The 25,209-nt window shown below is 37.3% G+C and overlaps 1 protein-coding gene and 1 pseudogene across 4 annotated transcripts in view; one reads left to right on the forward strand and one right to left on the reverse strand.

The window, feature by feature from the left end:
• Positions 1-25,209, reverse strand: part of QSER1 (glutamine and serine rich 1) — an 86,380-nt gene that overhangs the window by 44,413 nt on the left and 16,758 nt on the right. For 2 of the 3 annotated variants that reach the window (XM_082343664.1, XM_082343663.1), the window contains exons 2-4: positions 8,036-8,148; positions 7,475-7,636; positions 559-4,257 (exon numbers count right to left, since the gene is read on the reverse strand). In XM_082343664.1, coding sequence (XP_082199790.1) covers positions 559-4,257; positions 7,475-7,636; positions 8,036-8,148 — 3,974 coding nt within the window. The remainder of the gene's footprint in view (positions 1-558; positions 4,258-7,474; positions 7,637-8,035; positions 8,149-25,209) is intronic. The other variant, XM_082343665.1, reaches the window with a different exon arrangement.
• Positions 8,156-20,977, forward strand: LOC309606567 (large ribosomal subunit protein eL20 pseudogene; annotated as a pseudogene). Its single transcript has one exon. The product of its transcript is annotated as a large ribosomal subunit protein eL20 pseudogene (transcript).

Consider the following 25,209-nt stretch of genomic DNA (forward strand, 5'->3'; position numbering starts at 1 on the left):
TACTACTTGTCAATCATTTACATGAGGCAGTGCTTCTCAAAACAGTTCCTTGAAATGTTCCCTTAACTACAGAGTAAAGTGAAACACACACCCAAGGATTTGGGCATATACGTCGGAACCAGCACAAAATTTTAGAAGTTTTAACTTAATTATATTAATCTGCATGCTGCACACAAAAGAACCATATTTAATGGTAAAATGTTGATCTTTAGGTAAAATTAGCATATCAAGAAAATATGCCAGTTTATATAACAACATGGCCCTCAATACAATGCCTCATATCCATGAGCCACTTCAAAATGTCTCAGGTTAGAAAAGTGTGGATAGTGCACTATGTAAATTATGTTGCATGTGGTAAAAAGCTGAGAAAAACCAGAACTACTCAGCCTAAAACTCAGAACTTTCCTATAGACAAGGAACATTTAAAAAAGTAAGTCTCTAAGATACCTACCCTTGCATTTTGGCCTGCTTCAAGCTAAGAAAGCATAAAACTTGGTATAGAGCCAGAAAAATTAAAGTGGAAAGCCATAATTATGAATCTAAATTTTAAAACTTTACCTGTTTTCTTCTTTTTATCAGAAGTGGCATCCGAAGTATTTAAGGTAGTAGAGGTGCTTTTATAAATATCACGACTGCATACTCCAGGATCATCTTCATCAGAAGAAAGTGAAGATAAATGTTCCGAGTTTTTAAGCTCGTTATCAGCTTTTTCTGACGGACTGTTACCCCCAGTTTCAGACACTAAAGTTGTGGGTGTTGCAGATGCAGTCTTTGGAAGTGGTGGGGGACAAAATGTACGAACAGTCTGGGTTCCTGGTCGTCTAGTCCTGTTAGGCATCCGTACAGCAAGAGTGGAAAACTGCTGCTTGGGCCCAGATTTCAGAAAATCTAAGAAAGAGGCAATGAATCCGGTTTTGACTTCTGGCTGTTTTTCCTCTACTTCTTTGATCTTCTGTCTCATTTTTTCTTGATGCTGATAACCATCATGGCAGCTTTCCGAGGAAGGGGGAGTATACGGCAAATATATATCTGCTCCCCTTGGATTCTGTCGTTTGCCTTGGGCAGGTCTTTTCAGCTGTTTTTGATTACTGTTGTCTTCCTCTTTAGTTTGCCCTTTTCCTTTAGTTTTCTTCTTCTGAAGGTTAAAATGCATTAAATCTTGGTTTTCCTCTTCAATCTTGACGCTGATTGGCTCCCCAGGTTGGGCCATGGCCAACAGTGCCAGTGTACTCCTAGTCGGGTTCATTGACACACCACTGTCATCACCCCCTAAAGTGAATTCACTCTCCGATGTAGCACTCTCTCCACTTATACTTCTACTACTAGAAACAAACTCTTGATTTCTGTTATTATTTAATATACTATCAACAGGTACTTCACTATCTTCTTCAGGTTCATGATTGGTAGCAGACTGTTTCTTGAATGGGCCAGAACTTTGCTCCTGGACTTCATGACCTGGCCCAACCACTGGTGAAGTTACTTTAGAAGCTTTATTTTGACCAGGTGTTTCAATGTGCTGTGGATCAAGAGTCATCTTTGACTGAAGAGTAGGTACTGGTGAAAGGTTTACAGTAACTTGATTTCCATTTAAGGAAATATCATTTATATTCGGTGGCTTTCCTACTGTAGCTGCTATGGAGTTAAAATCTGACGTCACATGCCTGACATCTAATGATTGCTGAAAATGAGATTTAGAATCACCATCTTCAACAGCAGGAATGGTTTCATTTGAAGTTGACTTGGAAAAATCAGAAGGTGTGACCCCACAAGCTGCTGCTGTAGCTGCTAAGATATCATCTACATTTGATAAAATATTTCTTTCATCACTGAGGAGCATTGCCTCTGGGAAACATATTGATCCAAGAGAAACAAAATGATTCTTTGAATCATGTTGATTTGTTTCACTAAAATGGCCCTTTGTTGTTAGATGTTGTTGTAATGGTTTTGAAGACTCAGAGAGGTCCATTTTCATAATTTCAGAATTTTGAGGATGGAGTTGCTGCTGAGAATGATCGCCATTGCTCTGAATAATATGACCATCCATTTGAAGGAAAGGATGTACTATTTGTTGAGGACTTTGAACACGCTGTACTTGTAGAGATGCCTTTACTTGTCCTAAACCGGCCTGTAGTATTGACTGCTGAAGAATTTGTAAATCACAGGCAGAATCTAAAAGGACCTGTGTATTAGGAAGAGATGCCTGATGGCCATGCCCTAAAGCATTATTTGGAATTTGAATCTGAGATGAGGCATTAATTATTTGATCATGCTGCTCCTGGACCTTGGCTTCATGTACCTTCTGTATAAGAGAATGCTGCTGGTTTAGGTCTTTAGTATTCAGCCTTATTTGTGGAGTTTGCATTAAATTAGTTGTCTTCTTTATATCAAGGGTTGCTGCATTATTGACTTGGCCAACTTGTTGGTTAAGCTGTGCCACTGAACCAACTATGTTTTCTTCTTTTTTTGGCCCTTGTAGAACAATCCCAACAACTTGATCTTCAAGATGGGAATTACTTCTGATTATGCTCTGGGAATATCTGTCATCTGTCTTTGACACCTTATAAGCTGACTCTGGAACATTAATTTCCCCATCAGATAGCCTTTGGGTTGATGACTCAAGAGATACTTGCGGCTGTAATACCTGTAACTCTTGCATTGGAAAATCATCCTCTTGCTTTGAAGATGTATACACATTTGAGTCAAGTTTTCTTTCAGCGTAAGACTTTGGATCAGGGGAAGGTATGTTATTCTGTAATGTCTGACAATGAGTAGAGGACGCAAAAGATGATGACTGGACAACAGGCAAAAACTTTTGGGACTGGGGAGATGATGACCCTTGAGTCTGAGCATTTTGGGAAGAATGCATAGAAATATAATTCTGAGTTGGGCTAGAATCTGGCATATTCTGAGCCCGAGAGGCAGAAGAATAAGAAAGAGAAGGGGCTGTTAATGTTAGGGACTGCCCTGAAGCATAGCTTTCTGAAGGACTAACAACTGACAAAACTTGTGACTGAGATGAATAACTAACCTGTGTCTGACTAACTGGTGATAAACCCTGAGAGTGACCAGATGAGTAACTCTGAGACTGGCTAACTGAAGATAGATCTCTTGTTTGAGCAGGGTAATTCTCATTTGTAACTGAAGATAATACCTCTTGCTGATCAGAAGAATAATTAAGTGTTGGATTTTCAGAAGTTATAGTCTGAGATGACCCAGAAAAAGTCAATGTTTTATATAAGGATGGCAACTTCTCAACTTTGCTGGACCTATAAACATGTGAATGAACAATAGATGGCACATTATGTGGCTGTACTAAACCATAATTTTGAGACTGACTAACTGATAAAAGGCTTGGTAGCTGCGCTGTAGAATAAATTTGTGCTTGGCCTGATATTACAGAACTCTGGTTATGTAAAGGTTTGGAATAGCTTAGTGTTTGCACAGGAGGAATTATACTTTGAGGTTTGGGGGACTTGGTTGATGTTAGTGGTTGTTTTGTAGAACAGCTTTTTACTTTTGTAGTAGAAGGAGGATACCCTGATGATGGAATTGCAGATGAATAGGACTGAGCAAGTTCCACTGAGACCTGGGAGGTCTTCTGTTGCAATCCTCCATTGCTCACCTGAGTAGAATCTCCAATTGGGTTACAGGATAAAGATGACTGCCTGCTTGTTTCCTGAAAATTAACCACACTTGCATTTGATAGATAACCGTGTAAAGAATGCTGTGAACCAGTCAGTTGTGCCTGAATAGACTGGGTACCTGAAGGCCGCTGATGGTGTTTAATAACACTACATTCTCGAAGAAGAGCTCTTTCAATGGAAGCAGTAGAACTAGTAAAGAGAGTTGAACCGTAGGCTTGAGGAGTTTGCTGGGCTCCTCCAAGTGCTGAAGGCAACAAACTAAATTGAGGTTGTAGAAGATGGGGTGCAGACTCTTGAGCTGAGCGGTATGTTGAAGACTGAGGTGGTATGCTGTTACTTATCGCAGAACTGCCCAGGCGCTCAAATGCCAAAGCGGTTGGAACAGTTCCCTGGGAAGTCTTGATTTGCAGCAAAGGATCATGAGGATTTAAAATTCCATTTGATGTAGTGTTAAAAGTTGAATCCTGAAGCACCAAAGGTGAGGTGGTGGCAAAGTTTCTATTGCTGAAGGTGGTGGGATGCTGATAAGCAGAGAGGGCAGAGGGTGGAAGTGCTCCAGTGGTTGGCAAAGGTCCAGTAACAAACAGCTCAGTTGCTGCTGAGGAATGCATACCTACGAAAAGAAAACAAATATACTCATGCAGTTACAGCACAAACACTTATATCTGCTTTCATAATACAGACTTATAAAACTTATATGACCTTCAATCCATCAAAATCTCTTTAAAACTGAAAAGCCTGACAAATTAGTTCTGCACATAAATTTTCAAAAATACATTTCAAAATAGCTAGCTTTCATAAGGCAGGAACAAAATTACAAAGGTATCAGCAATTCATATGTATGATTGTTACATAAATATGAGATTATACATATATATAGTCAGATAAGGTCATTTGATAATTAAGAAAACAGTAAAAATGTACATAATCTCTAATGATTAATTTCCCTTGAAATCCCAATGCAAAATACCAATGGACAAACTAAAATGTTCATAACATTAAAATTGAAACTGAATTGCCTACATTTAACGTAATAAATCTGAAATAGTGAGATTAACAGTGCAAAGTTTCTTTTATCAAAATAAATGCATTTAAAAAATTCCTTGCATTTCAAGTTTTGACTTCCTATGAACAACTTCTAATAACAATAGATGCATGCTTATCAAAAAAAGCTAATCAGAAATTAATAAAGCACTGTCAAGAAGAGAGTATTAACATTTCAGGACAGCATTCTTGCCACATACAGCAAAAGTAAAAACATGTTATACCCTTGCGATCCAAAAGTTCCACTTCTAGAAATTTACCCTATGGAAATAAGTGGACACAAAGATTCAAACAAGATATTCATTATAGTTACTGTGAATAACAGATAGAAACAACCTAAATATCCATCAACAGGAGACTGGTAAAATAATTATGGCATATCCTAATAATACTGATGCTATAAACATTGCTTAGGTGGATATACAAAAAAAGTTTTGATGTACAAAGATATTAAAGAAGAGTAAATACCAAACTGTTAACTCTTCTCTAAAAAGGGGGACTGTAATTAGGAACTATCACTTTCCATTTTATACACTTTTTTATTGTTTACATTAAAAAAATTTTATCTTATATTGGAGCACCATTGATTAACAATGTTGTGTTAGTTTCAGGTGTACAACAAAATGATTCAGTTATACATATACATGTAGCTATTCTTTTTCAAATTCTGTTCCTATTTAGGTTATTAACAGAACATTGAGCAGCATTCCCTTTGCTATACAGTAGGTCCTTGTTGGTTATCTATTTTAAATATAGCAGTGTGTACATGTCAATCCCAAACTCCAAGTCTATCCCTCCCCTCTACTCTTCCCCCCGGTAACCATAAGTTCGTTCTCTAAGTCTGTTTACACATTTTTTAGTGAATTTCCATTAAAAAAAATTCTTTTTCATTTTGGCAAAATTGGGGAAAAAAGATTCTCTGGCCCTTTTCAAAAATATTCTTCTTTCACCTCTTTCCATTAAATGTCAAAAAAGTGGGAATTCCCTGGAGGTCCAGTGGTTAGGACTCGGCACTTTCACTGCTGGGGCCCAGGTTCAATCCCTGGTCAGGTAACTGAGATCCCACAAGCCTCGCAATGCAGACAGAAAAAGGATTACCGTTACAAGGACAGAAAATATCTAGCTACTCTTGAAGGAATAAATAGTGCTTAGAATTAATGTTTAAAATAATGTAATTATAGAAACTGAGATAGAAAGTCTAACTAAATACATGTAATGTAAAATTATTCCAGGAAGCAAAAAATAAAGCTATTGTGTAGTTTTATTTTTTTAATATTTATTTATTTATTTGGCTGCATTGGGTCTTAGTTGCAGCACATGGGATCTTTTGTTGTGGCGCATGGGCTTCTCTCTAGTTGTGGCACGTGGGCTCCAGAGCGTGCAGGCTCAGCAGTTGTGGCCCGCGGGCTCTCTAGTTGTGGTGTGCGGGCTTAGTTGCCCAAGCAGGGATTGAACCCGCATCCCCTGCGTTGGAAGGCGGATTCTTAACCATTGGACCACCAGGGAAGTCCCTTATTGTGTTTTTTAATATTGCTTTATTTCATACTAAAACATTGTTTCTTTGGAAGCAGAAAAAATGTTTCTAAGACATACGGAGAAGCTCTATGAATGGAGTTTACATCAGAATGTAAAATATTATTTCCTATAGCTATTACTTAAAAATATATTCTTTAAAATGAAACCTTAAAAAAAACCTAACCTTTCTGTCATCCTGCAAAGAATAAAAAAATATACAAACAATTTTGGCGGGGGGGAAACAGTTGAAAAATGAAATAAGAAAAATAAAATAGAAAACTACATAATAGGACTTCCCTGGTGGTACAGTGGTTGAGAATCCGCCTGCCAGTGCAGGGGACATAGTTCGAGCCCCGGTCCGGGGAAGATCCCACATGCCACAGAGCAACTAAGCCTGTGCGCCGCAACTACTGAAGCCCACACACCTGGAGCCCGTGCTCCACAACAAGAGAAGCCACCGCAATGAGAAGCCCGCGCATCGCAACAAAGAGTAGCCCCCGCTCACCCCAACCAGAGAAAAAGCCCGTGCACAGCAACGAAGACCCAACGCAGCCAAAAATAAAAATAAATAAATAAAATTTAAAAAGAAAAGTACATAATATATCAACTTTTAATGGCTTTTATTAAAGACTGACTTACTCTGTTCAGTTAAGGATAACTTTACATAACTCTAATGATGAAATCAGTTCCAAGACTGTTTTTTTTACTGTACCACACCTATCCAGCCCAAAGTCACTAAAAGAAATGAAATTTAATCTTTCACCAACCGCCCCCCACAAAAGATAAATATGTGAAGTGATAGCTGTGTTAATTAACCAGATGTGGGGATTCTTTCACAATGTAAATGTATATCAAATCACCACAATGTACACTTTAAATATCTTACAGTTTTATATGTCAATTACACCTCTATAAAGGTGAAATAGGAAAAAAAAATAAAAATAAAAATTTAATCTTTCCTCCTCTCAAGTAAACAAGTAACTACTTAAATTGCTAGATAAAAACTTTATATCTAGGATTTATCTTTAACAATTACCTGCCTTCTTCAACTTGCTAGTTTTCATCAGAGTGCTAAAACTGAATTTCTGCTAGTAACAATTTCTTGAATTTTGTCCACCTTAAAATAGTGAAAAATTCCAGGTTTTAAAGTTCACTGGAAAATCAATAATTAACATCACTCTCAGCCACACTACTATAATGACAAGACTATCAAAAGTGAAATTTTATCCATATTTTTAAAGGACTTAAAAATTCTGAAAACAAAGAATCACCTGTCTGCCAGGATGGGGCCCTGAATTGTGGTAAAAGAGTAGTTCCTGAAGAAGCAGCCTGAGCAGTTCGGGATTCAACAGCAGAGAGAAAATTCATCACTGAAGATTCTTTAGTGTTAGTGCTGGCATTGTTCACACTAGTATCAAATATTCCAGAAAGACCTACATTTGAAGATAAAATGTATCCCAAAGTAAAAATATATGTTAATATAAAATGATATTCTGGATCCTATTTTAAAAAGGAATCTCTGACATTTGAGGCCAGAAGTTCTACAATCCTAAACTGTTTTATTATGAATAGCAACAAATATTAATTTGCTCAAGCATAATTATAATTTAAAATCTACAGAGATGCATGAAAAAAAGATCTCCCTACTAATTAGTTATACAGATATTCCCTAGCAGTAAAAGACAAAGCTTTTAATCTCATTTTCATTTTAACATTTCCCATGAAACCGTTATGTCTGTATACTTTCATAACCCAACATGTGAAAATTGATTTTTCTGCTTATTCACTAAATGTACCCAGATTTGTGGTATATTTCACAAGAGAATTTTTACCGGTTGGCTGAGGTGTGGCAGCATATCCAGGAAGCTGATGAGAGGCTGCAAAAGTCTGTCTCTGAAGGAGATCTGTTTCAGAGTGAGAAGGATGTCCTTCTTCATAGCTTAAACTAGAGGATGATAAAAATAAATGACAAAAAACACACAGCTCAAACCAGATGATCAAAAAATTTCTAGGAGAGCAATTATGAAAAGTAGCATAAGTCTTTGACTAAATTCCTGACCTACAGATCAAGAGATCAAACACAGTCTGACAATACTGTCAAAATGCGGGGGAACATGTTGAAGATACACTGGGAAGAAAAGTAATACACAGCATTTTTCTTAGTTCAACTTTACCTAAAACAAAGTCCTTTTACTGGAAGAGGTAACATGGTACATTGGGAAGAGCAATATCCTGGAAAATAGGAGAGCTGAATTCACTGTCCAAGTGCTATTACTGGCTTACCATGTGATTTCAATAAGTGACTCTATTACTGTTGGACTTATCTCCTCACCTGTATGAATAAGGGACCCAGATAGGATAATCTCTAAAGTCCCTCTAATTCTAACAGTCTCTGGAATATAGTAGATAGTTCAAATGAATTGATAATTAACACTATTTCCCAATAACTCTCCTAGAAAATTTCAAGCTTATACATCTTGAGAGTAATTCAGAACGAGATATTTTTCTCCCCTTGATTTTTATTCTGAATATTTTAAACCCACAGAAAAACTGAAACAGTACAATGAATAACCTGTATACCCATCACTTAAGTTTCAACAACTGTTAACATTTTGTTATATTTGTTTTATCTTTATACACAGACATATATACTACTTTCTTTTAATCTATTTGAAAATAACTTGTGGACATCAAGAAACTGTATCCTTAAATAATTCAGTTGCATCTCCTAGGAATAGGACATTCAGCTGTATAACCAAGTATCATTATTAGACTTGAAGAAATTCAACACTGTCATTATAACATGTAATACAGAGGTCACATTCCAATTTTCCTCAATTGTTGTCAAAATGTTTGATATTTTAAAGCTCTCTGTAGGATGCAATCAAAATTCAACAATTATATTTGGTTATGTCTCTTTACATTTAGAACAGTGCCTCCACTCTGCCTCTAATGCCAGACCCCTTTTGCCTTGACTTCATGACATGGACTTTTTATTTTGAGGAATCCAAGTCAGCTGAATGTAAGCTATCCCAAATTCTGGATTTGTCTGATTGCTACTTCATGAGAAGTACATAATGATGCTTCGTAATTCTTATTGCACTCATGAGGACACACATAATGTCAGTCTGTCTCACTGGTGATGCTAAACTTGAAGTGGTTAAGGTACTGTCAGATCTCTCAATGTAGTTATTTCTTCTCTTTGAAATAAGTATGCAATTGTGAGGTGTTACTTAAGACAGTGTCAGTATCTTGTCCCAACAGCTAATGGTTTCAGACACCCTGCATTCATGATCTTCATTTCAATTACTGCACTGAAGATTAGAAACAGTAGTCTTCTAATTACACTACCTTCCATATTTAAAAGTTAGCATTCTTCTATAAAATAAAAATTAGATTTTTTCCCCTTTTCTCTCTCTTATCTATATACATACTTAAATATAATATATAAAAAATATACTAATATGTTTTTTAATGTGTATACGTTGTGCTTAAAAAAAATATCATTGTAGACTCTTCATATTTAATTTATAGTGTCCCTTCAATCTTGTTTCCTTTTGACATATCCTCCTTGGTGCTCAGACACATTCTTACCTCCTAGCACAAGATGCTTCAGGTTCACCTTGGTTTTTTAACCCTGTACCACACCTGAAATCAACCATTTCTACTCGGAGTTTTTTAGTGGGCAATGGCATTTTGAAACCAAGATCTGGGTGTCAGGTGTATTCAATGCCTGAGGTGTCACTGCTTCTAGGCCCTTTAAGTGGACAAAGCTAGGAAATACATGTCTTTTTAAAAACATGAGTTCATAATGACAACTCTAACTCAAATCCAATGTAGTATTCCTCACCTTCCTCCATTTCACATGTATTTCCCTCTTCCTACAGTCAGAATCCCAGTTCACAACTACTGATACATCAACATATTTACTCATTAGCTCTATCCGAAAATACTGTAACACAACCTCTTTCAAAAACAAAACCATCAAGTAAAGTTAAGTATTTCTTCACAGTACTTTCTGTCTCAAGATCATGTCCCATTAAGTATATACAGTTAGAATACTGATGTGAAAGTTAAGTAAATGATTGTTTTAGTTTGAAGATTCAATTTTAGGATTAATTTAAAATCTATTTTAAACTTTATAAATCAACTTAAGGTGTAAGTTACATACAGTAAAGTGCACCCATTTTAAGTGTACAGTTCAATGTGTACACATTTTTCGATAAATGTACACACCAGTATAACCATAATCCCAACCAACTTGCAGAACATTTCCATCACAACAGAAGGCTTCTCATGCCCCTTTGCAGTCAATATCTTTTTCATCTCACCCCTCGCCCCAGACAACCACTGAGAAACCTAATGTTATGAAAATTTAGGCTTGCTTGTCCTAGAATTTCATATAAATGGAATCATACAGCCTGTACTCTTTTGTGTCTGGCTTTTTTTCATTTCAGCATAATGTTTCTGAGATACATCCATGTTGTTGCATACATAAGTAGGTCATTCCTTTTCATTGAATTATATGAATTTATCACAATTATGTTTATCCATTCACTTACTGATGAACATTTGGATTGTTTCTAGTTAGAAGCTACTATGAATAAATGTACTACGAACATTTTGTATACGAGTCTTTTGTGGACATATACTTTCATTTCTCTAAGTTAAATATCCAGGAATGGAATTACTGGGTGATAAGGTAGGCGCATGTACCATTTTACATTAGCATCAGTAATTAATCAACATTCCGTTTTGCTTTACATCCTTGTCACCACATGATCTTTTCAGTCTTCTTAATTTTAGCTATTCTAGGTAGGTTAAGTGGTATCTCACTGTGGTTTAATTTGCATTTCCCTAATAACAAATGATGAGGAGCATCTTCTTATATGCTTATAGACTATTCTTGTAGCTTCTCTTGTGAAGTTTGTTCAAAGATTTTGCCCTTTAAAAAAAATTGGGTTGTTAGCCATCTTACTGGGTTGTAAAAAGTTTTTAAAATACAGTCTGGGACTTCCCTGGTGGGGCACTGGTTAAGAATCCTCCTGCTTATGCAGGGGACACGGGTTCAATCCCTGGTCCGGGAAGATCCCACATGCCACGGAGCAACTAAGGCCATGCGCCACGACTACTGAGCCTGTGCTCTAGAGCCCGCGAGCCACAACTACTGAGCCCGTGCGCCACAACTACTGAAGCCCGCGCACCTAGAGCCCATGCTCTGCAACAAGAGAAGCCACCACAATGAAAGGCCCGCGCACCGCAACGAAGAATAGCCCCCGCTCGCCGCAACTAAAGCCCGTGCACAAACGAAGACCCAATGCAGCCAAAAAATAAATAAAAATTAAAAAATAATAATAAAATGTTTAAAAATAAATAAATAAATACAGTCTGGATCCACATTTTCTTTGGTCAGATAGATGTATTGTGAATGTTTTCTTCCAGGCCGAAGTTCTAACCAATTAATTTAATTGTGGTAAGAGCACTTAACATGCTATCCACCCACTTAAAGAATACAATACAGTATTGTTAACTATGTGCACCATGTTGTACCGCAGATCTGTTCATGAACGATGAAGAGCTTACTCATCTTGCATTAACCAAACCTTTGTATCTGTTGAACAAATAGATACGCCTGTCCTCCTCTGACAGGCCCCCATTCATAAACTGCGCGGCCAGGTTGCCCACCAGCCCTGGCCGGACGCCGCACTCCATCCTGTCTGCTACTTGGACGAGCTGCCTGGCGATGTCCCAGATGACTTCCTCTTGACTCTCAGAATCTCCCACAGCGGCGCAAGGCAGGTGGGAAAAGACCAATGCCCTCAAGGCGTGGAGCGTGCCCACTTCCAGTAATTCATTATTTTTTATTGTGGAGTAGCACTCCATTATATAGATGTACCAAAGGTTGATGGTTGTTTTAAATCCGCTCATCAGTCAAAGGACCTTTGGGTTCTTTCCTGTTTTGGCAATTATGAATAAAGCTGCTATAAACACATGCCTAAGGTTTAGTCTGAACATAAGTTTTCATTTCACTTGAGTAAATAACTTAGGAGGGGGACGGCTGAGTTCTATGGTAATATGTTAACTTTAGAGAAACTGCTTGTTTTCCAAAGTGGCTATACCTCTTTGCATTCCCACCAATAATGTACGTCTCGTCTGGTTACTCTACATCCTCACTGGCACCAAGTATTTTAAGTTTGTAAGTTGTTTCTTTTCCTTTTCTTTTAAAAAATTTGAGCTATTCTAATTGGTGTGCAGTGGTATCTCACTGTGGTTTTAATAAGCATTTCCTTAATAACTAAAATGTTGAGCATCATTTGTTTATCTACCACGCAGAAATCTTCTTTGGTAAAGTATCCACTCAAATCTTTTGCCCATATTTTATTGGGTTGTTTGTTTTCTTATTAATGTTTTAGGAGTTGCCTATATACTCTGGAACCAAATCCTTGGACAGATACATATTTTGTAAACATTTTCTCCCAATCTGTGGCTTTCATTCTCCTAACAATGTATTTAGAAGAGCAAAATAATTTTTTATTTTATGAATTGTACTTTTGATGTTGTAGCTAAGAAATCTTTGCCTAATCCAACATCTCATAGATTTCTTCTTATGTTTTCTTCTAGAAGTTTTATAGTATTAATTTTTCCACTTAGGTCTATGATTCATTTGGAATGCACTTTTTGTACATGGTGTGATGCAAGGCTTGGGATTCTTTTTTTTTTTTTAATTTGGATATGCAATTATCCCAGTACTACTTATCAAAAAGATTATTCTCTATCTACTGAATCTTTACCTATTGAAACTATCTGAACCTATGTCCAAAAAAGTCAACTAGCCATATATTTGTGGTTCTGTTCTTAACTACTGTGTTACATTGATCAATGTCTGTTCTTAGGCCAATAACACACAGTCTGATAAATGATTCAGGTTGTACAGATTTTCTAATTTTGTTCTTTTTCAAAATTATTTTGTCTATGCCAGGTATTCCCATATAAATTTTAGAGTCAGCCGGTCAATTTCTACAAAAACACTGCAATGACTCTATACATCAACTGGGGAAAACTACCATCTTAAAGAGTATTGAGTCTTCTAATCCATGAGTATATCTATTTATTTGGGTCTTTAATTCCTGTCAGCAATCTTTTGTAGTGTTTAGTGTATGATTCTTACAAGTATAAATCCCTAGGTATCTCATTTTTGTTTTGTTCTAAATTTTTTTAAATGATATGTAATTCACATACCATAAAGGTCACCCTTTTAAAGTGTACAAATCAGAGCTCTTTTAGAATACTCAGGGTTGTGCAACCATCAACATAACCTAATTTTAGAACACTTCACTGCCTCAAAAATAAACCTGTACCCATTAGCATCACACCCCATATATCCTCCTCTACCCAGCCCCTGGCAATCACTAATTTTTCTGTCTCTATGCATTTGCCCACTCGCAACATTTCATATAAATGGAATCATATTATATTATATGCAGGCTTTTGTGACTGGCTTCTTTCACTTAGCATAATGTTTTCAATGGTCATCCATGTTACAAACATGGATATATCAGTACTTCATTTCACGGCTGAATAACATTCCATTGTATAGATATACCACATTTTGTTTAGCCATTCATCAACTGATGGACACTGGGGTGTTTCCACTTTTTGGCTATTATGAATTATGCTGTGATGAACATGCACATACAAGTTTTTGTGTGGATGTATATTTTAAATTCTCTTGGGTATATACCTAGGAGTGGAATTGCTGGATCTTATGATAACTCCATGTTTCACATTTTGAGGAATGGCCAACCAAACTGGCTGTATCATTCTACATTCCCACCAACAATGTTTAATGGGTTACAATTTCTCAACATCTTTACCAATACTTGTTATTGCCTATGTCTTTACTTTTATTATAATACCCATCCTAGTAGGTGTGAAGTGGTATCTCATTGTGGTTTTGATTTTCAGTTATCTAATGATGTTGAGCATCTTTGCATTTTCTTCCTGACCAAACAAACAGAAAGAGAGAGGGGGAAAAACCTTACACTTATGGGGATATGTCACAGGGACAAAGAGGCAAATTGAAAGAGCTCCCAATGACCAAAACTGGAACATTTTGAGCAAAAAAAACTTAGTAGTATATATCTGTGAGTCCATACTGATAAAATTAAATGACTAATAAATAAATAGAGGAGGAAACACAAATCTCCCTTGAAGAATTCTAAATAATTTACGTAGCAACTCTACATTGAAGGAGGTGGACCATAACTCCCCACTCCTTAATGGGCTGCACATAGCAACTTTCTTCCAAAGAGGGTAGTACTGAAAGGAGGAAAAAAACAACAGAAGAGTAACTTTACAGTGCAGAAACCTCACAAACACTACCTCAGCCAGGTGGTAAAAATCAAAATCAACAGTGATAAATCACATTGATAAGATATACCCTTAATATGATGTAATGAAAGTAACACTTTACCTCTGTGATCTCCCTCTGGAGAACCCATAACTCCAGTCTGATTATGAGAAAAAAAACATCAGGCAAATTCCAAGAGAAGGGCATTCTACAAAATACTTGACAAGCACTGCTCAAAAATATAAAGGTCATCAGAAACAAGAAAAGTCTGAGAAATTGTGATGGCAAAGAGGAATCTACTGAGACAAGATAAACAAATGTAAAGGGGTATCCCTGGAGAGACCAAAAAAAGACATTAAGTAAAAACTAAGGAAATTTGAATAAACTACAGATTTCAGTTGACTACAGATTTCAGTTGACTACAATGTATCAGTTAATTACTAGTAACAAATGTACCATAAGAATATAAGAACTTAATAATAGGGGAAAGTGGGTGAGGGTGTATATGGGAACCCTGTACTATCTGTAAATCTAAAACAGCTCTCAGGGAATTCCCTGGTGGTCCAGTGGTTAAGACTCCATGCTTTCGCTGCTGAGGGCTGGGGTTCAATCCCTGGCTGGGGAACTAAGATCCCATAAGCCACGTGGCATGGCCAAAAAACCCCCCAAAACCCCACAAAAAACAAAAGAGGCTCTCAAAAATACAATCTACACTAAGAAAAATTTGTAAGCCATGTCAAATCTTGAAACCTCTTTAAGAGTAAGAATAATGATCAAGATAAACTGTAAATATCAGGAGGTTCTAGGGGTGGTTTTTTGTTTTGTCTTGCTTCTTAGAAATCCATGCTAACTCCACTTCTTTAACAGGCAAGGAATAATTATAACCTCCTAATTGGTCTCTCTGCTTCTGCCCTAACCCCTCCCACCCTCTATTCTCAGCCTGAATCACTCTCTTAAAAAATGAAGTCATATGATAGTTCAATTTTTAGTATTTTGAGGAATCTCCATACTGTTTTCCATAGTAGCTGCACCAATTTACACTCCCACCAACAGGGTACAAGGGCTCCCTTTCCTCCATACCCTCTTCAACACTTGTTATTTGTTGTCTTTTTGATAATGGCCATTCTGACAGGTGTGAGGTGGTATCTTATTGTGCTTTTGATTTGCATTTCATTGATGAGTGTTACTGAACATCTTTTCATGCGTCTGTTGGCCATCTATATGTCTTCTTTGGAAAAATGTGTATTCAGGTCCTCTGTCCATTTTTTAAAAACTGGTTGATTTTTTTTTAAAAAATTGAGCTATATGAGTTCTTTGTATATTTTGGATTTTAACCCCTTATCAATAGAATTAAAATTAAAAATTAAATTTAAAAAATTGAACTACCATACTAACTGGCAATTCCACTTCTGGGTATTTTTCTGAAAATTAAAAACACTAATTCGAAAAGATCTATGCACCCCTATGTTCACTGCAGCATTATTTACAATAGCCAAGATATAGAAGCAACCTGAATGTCCATTGATAGATGAATTGATAAAGATGTGGGGGGTGTGTGTGTATATATTACACATATAATGTGTGTATCACACACAAATATATAAATAAAATGGAATATTACTCAGCCATTAAAAATATGAAATCTTGCCATTTGAGGCAACATGGATGGACTTAGAGGGTACTGTGCTAAGTGAAATAAGTCAGAGAGACAAATATGCGGACTCTAAAAGACCAAATAAATGAACAAACATAACGAAACAAAAACAGACTCATAGATACAGAGAATAAACAGGTGGTAGGTGGGGGGATGAGCACAATAGGTAAGGGAGATTAAGAAGTACAGACTCCCAGTTACAAAATAAATCAGTCATAGGGATGAAATGTACAGCATGAGGAATATAGTCAATAATGTTGTAATAATTTTGTATGGTGACAGATGGTAACTATTTCGTAATGTACAGAAATACTGAATCACTATGTTGTGCACCTGGAACTAACACAGTGTTGTAAGGTCAATTATGTTTAAAAAAAAAAAAAACGTAAAGCCAAATCATGAAACTCGTCTGCTCAAATCCTTCCAATGGCTTCCCATCTCACCCTAGTAAAAGCCAAAGTTCTTACAATAATCCTCAATGTACTAAGTGACCTAACTGCTGCCCCCTTAAACCTCCAATTTTATCTATTTTCCACTCCAGCCACACAGGTCTCCTGGCTCTTTCCTCAAACATACTAAGTTGGTTCACCTCATTTCCCCTCAGGTCTCTGCTCAAATTTCATCTCACTGAAGACTTCCCTGACCACCTGATATAAAATAACATCCTTCCTCTATCCTCCCTACACATTGCCTAATCCTCTTTTCTTGCTTTATTTTTCTCCATAGCACTAATAAACATTCAACATTATTTACTAGTTTGCCTATTAGCCACTGAAATGAAAACTCCATTAGGACAGGGTCTTTGCTTTCATCACTGCTATAACCCCATCACCCAAAATATTGGGTTGGCCAAAAAGTTCCTTCGGTTTTTAAGTTAAAAAAAAGGCACATTTTCCATTTTCACCAAGAACTTTATTGAACAACGTATTCACTGTTTTGTTCCACTACCTTCTGCCATTTTTCAGGCAACTTCATTAATTCCATCTTCTCAAAACTTTTTATATTTTTGAGCAAAGAACTGTTCCAAGTGCCTTTTACAGTCTTCCAGAGAATTGAAATTTTTTCCATTAAGAGAATTTTGTAAAGACCGAAATAAATGGAAATCCAAAGGTGCAACGTCTGGTGAATATGGCTGATGAATCAGAACTTCCCAGCCAAACTGTAACAGTTTTTGCCTGGTCATCAAAGAAACGTGCGGTCTTGTGTTATCTTCATGGAAGATTATGCATTTTCTGTTGACTAATTCCGGACGCTTTTCCTCGAGTGTTGCTTTCAGTTGGTCAACTGGAAGAAGTACTTGTTGGAATTAATCGTTTTGTTTTCTGGAAGGAGCTCATAACAGAGGACTTCTTTCCAATCCCACCATGTACACAACATTACCTTCTTTGAATGAAGACCGGCCATTGGTGTGGTTGGTGGTGGTGTATTTCGCTTGCCCCACGATCTCTTCCGTTCCACTTTATTGTACAGTATCCACTTTTCATCGCCTGTCACAATTTGTTTTAAAAACAGAATGTTATCGTTACGTTTCAGTAGAGAATCGCATGTGGAAATACGGTCAAGAAGGTTTTTTTCGCTTAACTTGTGTGGAACCCAAACATCAAAGCGATTAACATAACCAGGCTGGTGCAAGTGATTTTCAACGCTTGATTTGGATATTTTGAGTATGTCGGCTACCTCTCGCGCGGTATAACGTTGATTGTTCTCAGTTAATGTCCCGATTTGATGGCTATCAACTTCAACTGGTCTACCCAACCGTGAAGCATTGTCCAGCGAGAAATCGCCAGTATGAAACATCACAAACCACTTCTGACACATTCAGTCAGTCACAGCACCTTCTCCATACACCGCACAAATCTTTTTTTGCATTTCAGTTGCGTTTTTACCTTTCTTGAAATAATAAAGCATAATATGCCGAAAATGTTGCCTTTTTTCTTCCATCTTCAATATTAAAATGGCTACACAAAAATTCACCAATTTTGATTTTTTTTTTAAATTTTATTTATTTATTTATTTATGACTGTGTTTCTGTGCTAGGGCTTTCTCTAGTTGCGGCAAGTGGGGGCCACTCTTCATCGCAGTGTGCGGGCCTCTCACTATCGCGGCCTCTCTTGTTACGGAGTACAGGCTCCAGACGCGCAGGCTCAGCAACTGTGGCTCACGGGCCTAGTCGCTCCGCGGCATGTGGGATCCTCCCAGACCAGGGCTCGAACCCGTGTCCCCTGCATTGGCAGGCGGATTCTCAACCACTGCGCCACCAGGGAAGCCTGATGTTTTTTTTTTAAATGCACGCTGATATGACAGCTGTCACAATACAATCGAACAAAATTGTTTCAAATGAAGTTGAAGACAACTAGGCGCTACTAGAGCCGTCTTACGGAAAACACCAAACGAACTTTTTGGGCAACCCAATAGTATCTGGCACATTGTAGATACTCATAAATAATTACAATCTATGTTCAGTTTCAGAAGAGAAATCACCTTTAAGTTACAGCTCAATCACCTCTCAAGCAAATATGTACTGAGTACCTAACCTGATTGCCAGACATCCTGATAAGAATTGGAAAATAAAAAAATGAAGGATCAAGCTAGTAGGTCAGCCCTTTCTAGAAAACTGAATACGTGTAGACTTCTATCAATTTTAGGCATTGTACAAGAGTTTTCAATATAAAGTAGAGATCTAACTGGGCCACTATTCAATGGATTTAATTATTGAAGCCCAAATTAAGAATGTTCTACACCATACGTCATAGAGGGAGCAAAACAGATAAATATCCTCTCAATAATTATATAAAAATAAATTGGCTTTTCTTAAAAAAATAACTTATATATAAAGCACAATGGGATAAAGATTATACGTGATATAAAAATTAGCTTTGAGTGAAACAGTAGTTCAATGAATTTTTAAAAACCAGTTAAAATTCCACGCTTCCCGCATTTTCAAGGGTGGCAGCGAGCGCAGATGGAGCGCCATGAAGGCCTCGGGCACACTTCGAGAGTACAAGGTGGTGGGGTGCTGCCCGCCAAACGGCCCACACCGCCCCTCTGTCCCATGCAAATCTTTGCACCTAATCATGCTGCCAAGTCCCACTTCTGGTACTTTGTGTCTCAGCTGAAGAAGATGAAGAAGTCTTCAGGGGAAACTGTCCACTGTGGACAGGTGTTCAAGAAATCTCCCAAGGCTGAAGAACTTCCGCATCTGGCTGCACTATGACTCCTGCAGAGGCCCCCACAACATGTACCAGCAGTACCGGGACCTGACCGCAGCCGGCACCACCACCCAGTGCTACCGAGACATGGGCACCCGGCACCTTGCCCGGGCCCACTGGATCCAGATCATGGAGGTAGAGGAGATCGCAGCCAACAAGTGCCGCCGAGCAGCAGCCGAGCAGTTCCACGACTCCAAGATCAAGTTCCCGCTGCCCCACGGGGTCCTCTGTCACCAGCACAAGCCACACTTCACCACCAAGAGGCCCAACACCTTCATTTAAATGCAGGCCCTCCCCATCCCCAGGTCTGCCCAAATAAAGCTCATTGGGAAAACCAGAAGAAAAAAAAAAAAATTCCATGCTTCCCTCAAAAAATTAAACATAGTCACCATATGGCCCAGGAGTCCCATTTCTAGGTATATATACTCAAGAGAACTGGAAGTACATATATGTTCACACAAAAACTCGTACATAAATGTTCATTAATCAGCAGCATTAATTAAGCAGCATTAATCATGACAGTCAAAAGGCAGAAACAATCCAAATGTCCAACAATAAATGGGTAAGTGTGATACAGCCATACAATGGAATATTACTCAGCCATAAAAAGAAATGAAACACGAATACATGCTACAACATGGATGAACCTTGAAAATACTATGCTAAGTGAAAGAAGCCAAATACAAAAGTCCACATATAGTATGATTCCATTTCTATGAAATGTACTGAATGAGCAAATCCCTGGAGACACAAAGTAGATACTGTGGTTGCCAGGGTTTAGGGAGAGGGGAGAATAGGAAGAGACTGCTTATGAGCATGTGTTTCCTTATGGGGTGATGGAAAATGTTCTAGAACTAGATAGTGGTGATGGTTACACAGTCTCATGTAACTACTCCTGAACTGTACATTTTAAAATAGTGAATTATGGGAATTCCCTGGTGGTCCAGTGGTTAGGACTCCGTGTTCTCACTGCCGAGGGCCCAGGTTCGATCCCTGGTCGGGGAACTAAAATCCCATAAGCCATGCGGCACGGCCAAAAACAAAACAGTCTTTATTCGCAAACAACATAATTTTAAAAAATTAAAATAAAATAAAATAGTGAATTATATGATTTGTGAACTATAGCTCAATAAAAGTTACAATCATCCAAACTTAGTGATTATGGGTAATTTTTCATGAAGTGTGCAACATCATCAAACAAGAAGGTGGTTATAGATAGGCTTGCTGTCATGCATGTATTTAATCTCCCTCCTGTGGTTGGCCCATCTCCATATACCATATAATAAGGATTTTTTTTTTGTTAATCTGTATATAATATTTTTAAGGTTTTAAAACAAGTTTCAAAAATATATTTTTTTTATGGTTTTAAAATAAGTTTCAAAATAATCTGATGGTCACTGGCTTGCTGAAGTTGTTTATTTTTTTCAAACAAAAGCCAGATTAAGAAAATAAAAATTTATCCTGGAAAAAAAAAAAAGGCCTCAAAACATGGTCTTTGTTTCTAATTCCTATACCTAAATATGAGCTCCTTTGAATAAATGTACATTTATTTAATATAATAGTACCTACCGTAGTATAGCCCTTTCTAGCCCCCAAGGCCTGGATGGGTGGTAGGGTGAGAGAGAGGACTTTTACTACCCCTACACACTCCAAGCACTACAGGAGCTAAGGTCTAGGGAAGAGGAAGGAGCCAAGGGTTAACAGTCACAGTTGTGTCGATCTTCAGATTCCCAACCAAGCACAAAACTTCCATCTTCCATCCCCTCCCCATACTTTCAAAGTGGGGTACAGACTCAATCTTGAGGATAAGAAGGGTCAGAATTTTGCAGGGGGATGTAACATTTTCCTTCAATTGCTGTTACTTAAATTCCAAATTTAAAAACTGATGTTTTCCTAAAAATTAAAACAAACCAAAAGAGATTATTCAGTTACCACTCTCTACCTTGTTTACTGTATGACATTCTTTCCGTAAGCTTCTTTCCTAATTTTAATCTAATTTGTTTAACAAAGAAAATTAAGTTTTAAGGCAGATGAGAAAGCTGTGACAAAAATCTCATCTAAAATGGCAAATTTGTGCAGTGAAGATGGCATATGATCATAAGAAAAAATGCTTTGAGTGTATTACTGAGAATAAGCTGTCTTATGGTTTATATCCAGATATTAATAACATGTACAGATCTTCTCCTTGGGTAGCATACTCTTATTTCCATAATACTTAAGAAATAAAACACATTCCAAGTTTTAAAATCAATCAGCAAAAATTCCATGAAATATGTTAAATCCCAGGTAAACAAGCCAGTACTTGCACACAAGTAATAAGTTACCCAAGATTGAATGAATGATTTTGCCTTAAGTAGTCATATTATTTTCTTCTCTGTTAAAGAACTTGGTCACTGAAAAAATATATATTCTATAATAAAAACAGAATTTTCTTTAAATTTGGAAAATATTGTTTTAGTCTTAGGGTATTATCAGCTTTTCAGAGTTGAGAAAGATAACCCTGGATTGGAAGTTAGAAGGCCCAGATTCCAGTCCTGATTCTGCAAATGTACGTACTTCGAGACTTTTAGCAAAGCACAGGGAGTCCTAGTTTTCCTCTTTATGAAGCCTAATGTTCTGCATATTTCTACTATTCTGAGTTAAGCTAAATATTTTTACTTCATCTATCACACAGTATTCTTCAGTATAAAATCTGTCTTCAAAATGAGTACAGTGGTAACACCAAGTTCACTGAATTAACTTTGCATGTAGAACTCTGTCTAGCATGTCTGTCCTACTCATACCTAAATGTCAAGTAATATAAATCTTTATTTTATTTTAGCTAATTGTAGTCTGAGGATTAAAAACAAAAAATACCCCTGAAGCATAAGAAGAATCAGGCCTTATTAAGGAATTATTTATTGTGAGTTTGAAAAAATAAACTAATGAATCATGAAACAACTATGTAACAGCTGTAAAAAAAAAAAACAAAACACACAAGCTTTGCAAATAAGCCACAGGATGCAAATCCAGCTCTGTACTTTACAAATTCTGCAACTTGAGGCTAACCACATAGTCTCTCTCTGTCTCAGTTTCCTCAACTGTAAAATATGGTGAATAGTAACATGCACATTCATAAAGTGAGAGTAAACAATAAGGCATATATATATATATATATATATATATAGCATTTAGCGCAGTACTATGTTTGGCACATAATGTTCAATCAGTGCTATTATTACTGCACCTAAAGGTGAGGTCTGAATTTATACAACTGACATTTACTGACTGCCAAGCATTATGCTAGGCACTAGAAGGCACAGAAATAAAAAGGCATAAGTAAATAAACAAACATTACATAGTATAAGAGGCTTACCTCTAGGAAATGCAGCTGAGTACTGAAAGAAAGAGGAGAAAGTATTCAAGGAAAGAAAAAGAAATTATTTCAGGAAGAGATAATACCATATGTAAAGACCTAGAAATGTAAATAAGATGGTACATTAGTAGACCTTTCAGTAATTCTGTATGGGTGCACTAGGGATAGGGCTATGAGTCAGACAGGACCCAGATTATAGAAAATTATATGCCAAAATCACATTTATATTCAAGGGAATCAAGAGCCTCTAAAGAGTTTTAATCAGTGTTAAATGATTAAATGTTATTTTAAAAGAATGGTTTTTAACCAGAGGTGCTCATCAGCATCATCCGGTGGGTTTTTTCAAACTGTACACTCCCAGTTCTCACTTTCAGAAGTTCTTTATTAGTAATTCTAAGATGGGACCCTGTAAGTCACTTTGAAAAAGCTCTTAAAGCAATTCTGCCATATACCAAGAGGAGAGAATCACTCTTAGAAGGATAATCTGATAAGCACTGTGAAGAAGAGCAAGCCTAAAAGTTGGAAGGCCAAGATCCTACTGCAGAAATCCAGGTAAAAAATTATAAGGACCGAACAGTGGCAATAGTTAGACATTTGAGAACTCTTAAAAGGTGTTCATAAGAGATAAAGTGGGAAATACTCAAAAGAGGGCTAGTGAACATTCCCACTTAGAGCTGGAAATTAAAAGTTGGGTATCATTACCAGTTGGGTTATTTGTGAAGTCATGAAATGGATGCAATTGCCAAAAGAGTGTCCTCCCTGAGAAATGGGGCTGAGGGCAGAAGCGATTGAGACATTACTTTTGGAAGACACAGCAATCAGCGAAAATCTCCATGGAAAGGGGATATTAAGCTAACCCTGTGCCAAACCACAGGAAGAGGAGAGGAAAGAGTTATGCATGGCCTGAGGTTGGAAAGCCTGCTATATAGAGCAGCTGAAAGAAGACTAACATGCTTCAAATGTACCGAGGGAAGGGGAGAATGGCAGGAGACCCATTCACCTGTAAAGTAGTAGGCAAGGGGCAAACATGAAAAACCTATGGGGGTACAGTAAGGAGTCTGGATTCTATTCCATGCTCAATGGAAAACAACTGAAGGATTTTTAAGCAAGGGAGTGACTAAATACATTTTTAAAAGGTGACTGTAGTTGCTATGTGCTACAAAACTTACCCTCAGTTCCCAAACTAAAATTGAAAGCAAAGGGAATCTTAAACTCAAACAGGCCTTTCATTGTCATAACAGCCCTTTCATACAAGCATTACTATGTAAGTAGCTCCAAGTTTCACTAAAAATTGCTTTAAAAGCAAGTGTTAAGGGATGTAGAGCTTAATGAACTTGGCTACCAACTGCTGAGTAATTCCACTGTGATGTCCTGTAGTTTAAAAAACAGTGAAAATAATAAAGTTGTCGATGGTAAAAGATACCTCCCTTCTCTTGAACCTGATTGCAGAATATCATGTGAGAAGAGACAACTCTGTGTTAAAAATAGTGAACCTTTCAGGAGATTAACGGCTATAGTAAAAAAAAAAAAAAAAAAAAGGCTATAATCACAAGTGTTGACAAGGATGTGGAGAAACTAGAATCCTCATACACTGCTGGTGGGAATGTAAAATAAAATGATACAGTCACTTTAGAAAAGTCTGGCAGTTCCTCAAAATGTTAAACACCATTATCATATGACCCAACAATTCTACTCCTAGGTACGTGCACAAGAAAAGTGAAACATGTTTTCATTTAAATACTTTTATGAAAATGTTCACAGCAAGGCTTCCCTGGTGGCGCAGTGGTTGAGAATCTGCCTGCCAATGCAGGGGACACGGGTTCGAGCCCTGGTCTGGGAAGATCCCACATGCCGCGGAGCAACTAGGCCCGTGAGCCACAACTACTGAGCCTGCGCGTCTGGAGCCTGTGCTCCGCAACAAGAGAGCCCGCGCACCGCGATGAAGAGTGGCCCCCACTTGCCGCAACTAGAGAAAGCCCTCGCATAGAAACGAAGACCCAACACAGCCAAAAATAAATAAATAAATATTTAAAAAAAAAAAAAAAATGTTCACAGCAGCATTATTCACAAGAGCCAAATGGTGAAAACAACCCAAATGTCCATCAACTAGTGAACAGATAAACAAATGAGCTATATCTAAACAATGGAATATTATTCCATTATAAGTATTTATAAGTACTGATACATGCTACAACATGGATAAATCTCAAAAACGTTATGCCTAGGCAAGGAAGCCAAACACATTTTTTGATTCCATTTATATTAGATGTCCAGGAAAGGCAAATCTATAGAGACAGAAAATGGATTAATGGTTGCCTAGGGAGAATGGGGAGTGAGGTTTCTTTTGGGAGTAATGAAAATGTTTGAAGATTAGACTGTGGTGACACTGTGGTGACATAAACATACTAAAAATTATTGAATTGTACGCTTAATACAGG

The sequence above is a fragment of the Balaenoptera borealis genome (genome assembly GCF_965194805.1).
Source record: "Balaenoptera borealis genome assembly, chromosome: 11".
NCBI classification, from domain to species: Eukaryota; Metazoa; Chordata; class Mammalia; order Artiodactyla; family Balaenopteridae; genus Balaenoptera; species Balaenoptera borealis.